The sequence below is a fragment of the Nicrophorus vespilloides genome, unplaced genomic scaffold (assembly GCF_001412225.1).
Source record: "Nicrophorus vespilloides isolate i.1.1-1 unplaced genomic scaffold, Nicve_v1.0, whole genome shotgun sequence".
Taxonomy (NCBI): Eukaryota; Metazoa; Arthropoda; class Insecta; order Coleoptera; family Silphidae; genus Nicrophorus; species Nicrophorus vespilloides.
The window spans coordinates 410,593-417,616 of NW_017100079.1; the positions used below are offsets into that span (position 1 = coordinate 410,593).

At 31.1% G+C, this 7,024-nt stretch overlaps 1 protein-coding gene across 3 annotated transcripts; it reads right to left on the reverse strand.

Moving 5' to 3' along the window:
- Positions 1-1,042: 1,042 nt before the first annotated feature.
- LOC108566831 (probable cytochrome P450 12a5, mitochondrial) lies at positions 1,043-5,882 on the reverse strand. 3 transcript variants are annotated; one of them, XM_017926905.1, is made up of 8 exons: positions 5,583-5,882; positions 5,437-5,527; positions 5,275-5,384; positions 4,823-5,218; positions 4,622-4,772; positions 1,471-1,719; positions 1,205-1,420; positions 1,043-1,150 (listed from the first exon to the last, which is right to left on the reverse strand). In XM_017926905.1, exons 1-8 carry the CDS (start codon positions 5,798-5,800, stop codon positions 1,043-1,045), a joined length of 1,539 nt encoding a protein of 512 aa, XP_017782394.1. In that variant the 5' UTR covers positions 5,801-5,882. The 3 variants fall into 3 exon arrangements, with proteins under 3 accessions (XP_017782394.1, XP_017782391.1, XP_017782393.1); XM_017926902.1 differs by lacking the exons at positions 4,622-4,772; positions 4,823-5,218; positions 5,275-5,384; positions 5,437-5,527; positions 5,583-5,882 and adding exons at positions 1,776-1,926; positions 1,977-2,372; positions 2,426-2,535; positions 2,587-2,677; positions 2,736-3,062; XM_017926904.1 differs by lacking the exons at positions 1,043-1,150; positions 1,205-1,420; positions 1,471-1,719 and adding exons at positions 3,648-3,994; positions 4,050-4,265; positions 4,316-4,564.
- Positions 5,883-7,024: the final 1,142 nt, after the last annotated feature.

A 7,024-nucleotide genomic window follows, 5' to 3' on the forward strand; every position in this document is an offset into this window, starting at 1 on the left:
TAACGTTTCTTAAAAGGCAAACGTCTGTGCAGTCTACAAAAATGATGTATTATACGTTAGGTATTAGTGCTATACAGTTATTAACTCCTTGTGAAATTTCCTCTGGTTCATCCTGAAATCTGTTTTCAAAAATAGTCACGAATTGCCTATTAAAAGCAAGTCGGGACGTCCTGAAATGGACTCGTATGATTTGAATGCATTTCTAACATGTTCTGGTTTCCTCCTCAAACGTAAAATTAGTAAATGGTTCTTGAGTGTAATTATTATAGACATATCAATAATAAGATGAATTCGTTTGTGCTATATAAAATCGTTCTTCTGTATATATATGGGACCGTCATTGATTTATTTACTACGTTATATGAACTATATTGTATATTTCTATTAACATGCAGAATAGAAATGTATATCTATAGAAAACAGTGTTTAGTCCGGGCTAAGATGATTTTCATCATATTGTATTTTAAGATTATGTAACCTTTTTCAAGATCATTAAATATACAGAAAAACTATTAATAATTCAACAATGATTTTTATTTCCAATATAAAAATAATATTAATACATATAATAAAATATAAAAGTATAATTTTAAATAGAATGGACTATTGAATTTATATATTTTTGTTATAAATGTTAGTTTATTTCTCTAAAATTTTATTGTGTGTAAATTCAGTAAGTGTCCACGAAATAATTGAGCTGCAAATTTATGTTGTTAATACGTATGGCTCATGCACATATATAAATAGTGGATGAATATTAAACTATGCAAATTTAGTTAAACAAAAGCATAAAAATACTTCGTATTTATTAACAAATGTTCATTAAAAAGCAACAATACAATTAATTAATTAATAAAACTTATCGGAATTAGTTACGTAACATTACATAAAACCTCATAACGTGAATGACCTATTATATATTTTTACTATTAATTAAAAAACTAGGGCCGAAATACTTCGGTCATAATTATGTTAAATAATAAATTTTTAAAAACTATTTTTTCTCAGAAATAAGTTTATAGAAAATTAACATATTTAAGCCTTAAATTTTTGATACGTGTATTTTTAAAGGAGCTTTTATACCGTACAGCAAGTCACGTCCAAAAATCATGTCATCTTGATGCCAATCTAATTGGAAATTTCTTATAATCTATGGGAAAATAATTCTAATTAATCAATCTCAAAGTTATGAAGTAAACCTTACCTTAGCAATGACAATTTCCAGTTCTAAATTGGCAAATCGTCTACCTATACATGATCGAGGTCCAAAACCGAAAGGAAGACTAACGAATGGATTAACATTCTTGTAAGACATCTCTCCTTCAGTTGATCGTAACCAACGATCCGGGATGAATTCATTTGGTTTCGGGAAATACTTTTCCAATTTACATACATATAAATTTGCCATGAATACGTTCACCTGAAGAAGATATTTGATAAAATTGTGAATTATTAAACAAATATATTTACCCCGGCGGGAATTTGGTATCCATCCAACACAACATTCTTCGTGGTTTTCCTCAAGTTCCCAGTTCCAATTGGAGCCATTCTGAGTGATTCTTTAATAACGGCTTTCAAATAGGGTAGATTACTCAAAATGTCTTTAGTTATTGGTGTATCAGCATTCGGTAAGGCTTCCAATAAATCCTTGCGCAATTTCTTTTGTACTTCCTGATGCTTCGCAAGGAAATATAAAATTACCGCGGTCGATTTTCCCGTCTTAAAATTACAACTTAATAAATTTATTGTTTAGATAGAAATATTTAAATAAATACTGTATCAATTCCTGCAGCTAACATATCCAAAGTCATAACCATTGCAACTTTCTTATTAATTTTTAATAATTTTTCGAAAGAGCTCTTCTCGTGTTCAGGTTTGTTGTGATCCAACGCTTCGTAAGCTTCATTAATATACTTGAAGCAAATCCTGTAATTGCGAAATTGTACTAGACGACTTTGCAATGAATGTTTACTCACTGTGTAACAAAATCTTCGTACTTAACGAACTTCCTCCAAGTCGGCAAATTGTACTTTATACAAAACTGACCTACCGGCGTCAAGTCAATAATAAAAGCCAATTTAAATAGTTCCACAACGGTAGTAATTAAATTCTGAACTTCTTCCGTCGGTTTCTCGTCCAAGCAACCCAACCTTCTGTCCAAAGCTATAACACCTATAGATTCCAAAGCCCATTTATTGATTTCGTTCTCAAAATTCGCCGGCATCTCGTTATTTTTCGCCATCAAATTTTCCATTCTCTTGATGAAATCATCGGCGACCGAATTCATCGAAGATATATAAAGTTGAGCGGTGCGAGGTTGCAGGAAAATTGGATTTACTTTCGACCTTAAATTGTACCATTCTTCACCATGCCTATAATTTAATTTACATCATTGTGATCGCTTCAAAAATATTCCAAAAAGTACATGTTTATTAAACCCATTCCGTTGAAAATTTCTTTTCTAGTCACACTCCTGTAATGATTCACGCTATGAAAACCGTCCCTTATAGGCCACATTCCCTCGTTGCGAAACATCTACAAGAATTATAAATAAACAGTTTACTTGTGTACTTATATAAGATTTACCATTTCAAAGATTTGAGGACTATAAACCATGATCATTGAATTTTTACGAACTTTTCTTAAGAGGCAAATATCGCCGTACTTCTCATGCAATCTAAAGGTTTAAATGTTTGATGAATTTGTCAAACGTGTTTTTCTTTTCGAATACGAACCGCATGTGCACTTTGTCTTGATTCATTTTAAAATCTTTAGTCAGGAAGCGCCAGGAGTTTCCAATTAGTGGTAATGGTTTCGGTCCAGGTATGCTTTCGAACGGTTTCGCTCCATCCCAGCCAGGTGGATTATCATGACTAGCACAATTAATGTTTCTCGATATTGTAAGAATTTTCACTTTGCAGGAACAACGCTTTTGGAAATGATGTCTCAAAAGCATATTTCCAAACATTGTCATTGATAAAGCACAGAAATATTTTACGACGATAAAATATAACAAATCGTGTACTAAGTAGAATGTAAATAGTCTAGATTATATATGTGACTGAGCCAACAAGAAACAGCTGATATTAATACGATCAGATCCGAATCAAACCGAAGATTGTTATGTAAAGTTGACAAAAATTTATCTCACGTTGTAAAAAAAAACATCTAAAGTTTTGTTTTAATACTTATAAATTCAAGTCATCGGTTTCAAATTATTGTAAAGTATCAAAATATGTTTGTTTTATTGTTACGTAAATGGATTTTATATAATAAACAGTTATGTTGTTAGAGTTGAATAAATTTGAATTATAAAATGCTTCTCATGATATAAAATCGTTTTGTATCGTAATCTACACAAGCTGTATTTAAACTTAAGTCTTATCTATATGCAGTAATTAATTCAAAGTACATTTTTCCACAGTCGCTAACCTACGTAGAGATAAATAAATATAAATTCATACATATATTTCGATTGTCATAAAATTGATTAAAGGTTTCATACTTTCATTACATCAGTATATAAAATTGATTGTGTAACTCTAATTATTGATACATACATGAATATTCTATTTATCTCTTTCAATATCAAAGCAAAACATTATTATATAAATATTTATTTCATTATCAAATACAATTTCTTGTTTATAAACTTGAGACAGTATCTCATTTTATTTATATGTTTTCATTACATATAAAAATACATAGAATTTGCAGTGTTGTTCATTCATTTATCTATTACGCGTTTTAAATTATCATCCGGAATATACACAACAATTGATTAATTAATCAGTTCCATTGCAGTAAACCTTTTTATATACACAAATTTTATGAATTCAAATTTATGTATACAATTTGTTTTCAGAAGAATTAAGTTACAATACTATTAAATTCTTGTTACATGTAGTTTCAAAGGTGATTTAATTCCATATAAAAGCTCAGTTTCAAAAAGCATATCTTCTTGGTGCCAATCTAATTGGAAATTTCTTATAATCTAAAATGAATTTATTACATCATACTGAAATGAAATCACGTTAAGTAAATCTCACCTTAGCAATAACAATCTCAATTTGTAAAGTGGCAAGTCGCCTGCCTATACAAGATCGGGCTCCAAAACCGAAAGGAAGACTAACAAATGGATTAACATTTTTGTAAGACATTTCACCGGTAGTTGAGCGCAACCAACGTTCCGGTATAAATTCCTTTGATTTTGGGAAATACTTATCTGACCGGCTTAAATATAAATTTCCCATGAATACGTTCACCTGAAGAAGATATATGATTTAATTGTCACTGATAAAATGAAAATATTTACTCCGGCGGGAATTTGATATCCTCCTAAAACAACATTCTTCGTGGTTTTCCTCAAGTTCCCAGTTCCAATTGGAGCTAATCTTTGTGCTTCTTTAATAACAGCTTTTAAATAAGGCAGTTCATTTAAAATTTCTTTAGTCAATGGTGTATCTGCATCTGGTAAGGCTTCCAATAATTCTTCCCGTAATTTCTTTTGCACATTCTGATTTTTCGCAAGAAAATATAAAATGGCTCCAGTCGATTTTCCTGTCTTCAAATCACAAGTTAATAATATTCAATTCTCGCATCCAAATCTTTCAATACATACTGTATCAATTCCAGCAGATATCATATCCAAAGTCATAATCATTGCAAACTGCTTATCAATTTTTAACAGTTTTTCGAAGGCGCTCTTCTCGTTCTCCGGTTTATTATGATCCAAAGTTTCGAAAGCCTCGTTTATATACTTGAAGCAAACACTACAAATTTCATACATAGCAACAAGGATTCAAAATAAATAATTACTCACTCTGTAACATAATCTTCATATTTGACGAACTTTCTCCAAAGCCCCAAATTATACTTTATAGAAATGTTACCGAACGCTGTCATATCAATAAGAAATAAAAGCCTGAGCAGTTCAACGACGGAATTAATCAAAGCGTGAACTTCTTCCGTTGGATTCTCTTCTAAACAACCCAATCGTCTATCCAAAGTTATAATACCGATCGATTCCAATGCCCATTTATTAAGTTCGTGCTCGAAATTCGCCGGCATCTCGTTATTTTTCGCCATCAACTTTTCCATTCTTTTGATGAAATCATGAGCAACCAAATTCATAGAAGATATGTATAGATGCACAGTGCGCGGTTGCATGAAAATTGGATTCACTTTCGATCTCAAATTATGCCAATCTGCACCTTGCCTACAATTGTATCAGCATCAGAAAATTTCCCTTCAACAATTACAAAAAAAAAATACATAGTCAATAAACCCATTCCGTTATAAATGTCTTTTCTAGTCACGCTTCTGTATTGATTCAAACTTGCAAACCCGTCTCGTATTGGCCATACTCCCTCATTGCGATACATCTAAACGTTAAATTTATATAAACTAATTAAAAGGCAAATAAGATAAGTTTACCATTTCGAAAATTTCAGGTGAATATACCATTAGCATCGAGGAACCGCGAATATTCCTTAAATTGCAAATATCACCGTACGTCTCATGCAATCTGCAAGTTTAAATATTTACATCAATGTATCATTTGAGATATATTAAATACGAACTCCATATGGAATTTGTCCTGATTTCTCTTGAAATCATTAGACAGAAAACGCCACGAGTTTCCTACGATCGGTAATGGCTTTGGTCCAGGAATAATGTCGAACGGTTTCGCTTTATCCCAACCAATTGGTTTAATGTTAACATCTTCTTTTGATATATTTTTCACTTTGCAGAAACAACGTTTTTGTACTTGATGTTTTATTAGCAGATTTTTAAACATTGCGATTTTGATGCACTTGAAGATATTTAAAACGAAACACTATTTATAAACATGTAATGTACGCATAGCGTTGAATTTATACATAAACACACGATGCGCTTGTAGAATCCTGATATCGTCACTGATTAATTATACGGAGTGATCCGAATAAACCCGAACTTTCTTCTTCGAATCTATTTACACTGTAGAATCAGTAGAAACAAATATAAAATAAATTATGTTATTGTTATTATAATTGATGTTTTACACCAATAAATAACAGTTATTCAAAAGTAAAAAATAGATAATCTTTGAAATAGAACAATTAATTACGTTAATGTTTTTTATTTTAAATAAAAGAAATATTGTTTTAAATTAATATAAGTTCTAGTACCAAATAATTAACATTCGCATTCTTATTTATAATTTTCATCATTTCGTAATTTCTCTACATAATTTCTATTTATTTCAATACATTTTTGAAGTCGATAAAGCCTTAATTCCTCAAAATCGTGTTGTTGAAGCTTTTCAAGTTCGACATTAACTGCATTAATGATCTTCTCATTGGAACTGAAGACTTTTTCCCTCATTTTTTTTGTATTTTCGGAAAAAGCCAGAAATCACACAGCGCTAGGTCCGAAGAATTAGGTGCAATGTGAATTTCATCGATGCCAGAGAGTGCAAGAAAGTTGTTGGTTTTTCAGCAGTGTGCATGCATTCTCGTAATGTAAAAAATAGCGACGAAGCAAGCAAGAAGAGAATTTCCACAACTTACATCGCTAATATTGTATTTTCTCGCATATATTCTTGAAATTTCACATGAAATATCTTTAGTCTTTAACATTCTGATAAACAGCATTTGTTTTTTTTCAGAAACAATTGAATTAATGAGCGAACTATTGTTAGGCCCCTCGTAAATACATAGAGTATTAATTTACTAAGAATGTGAAAAATGCCTACTTTTTCAGTGTTTTACAATGTGTATCTATTTCTTCAGAAATAGAATACTTATCACGGCATACGGTGGCAATCGCAAGCCCGACAACCGAAATCCCGACGTTCGAAATCGTGACTATATCGAAATCCCGACTATTTCAAAATCCCAACTATCGTAATCCCGACAATCAAAATCCCCACTATATCGAAATCCCGACAGTGTCTTTTATCATTATAAATTTCTACAATAACATTTTTATGGAAGTCGGGATTTCAAGCGTCGAGACTTTAATACAATCGGGATGTCGA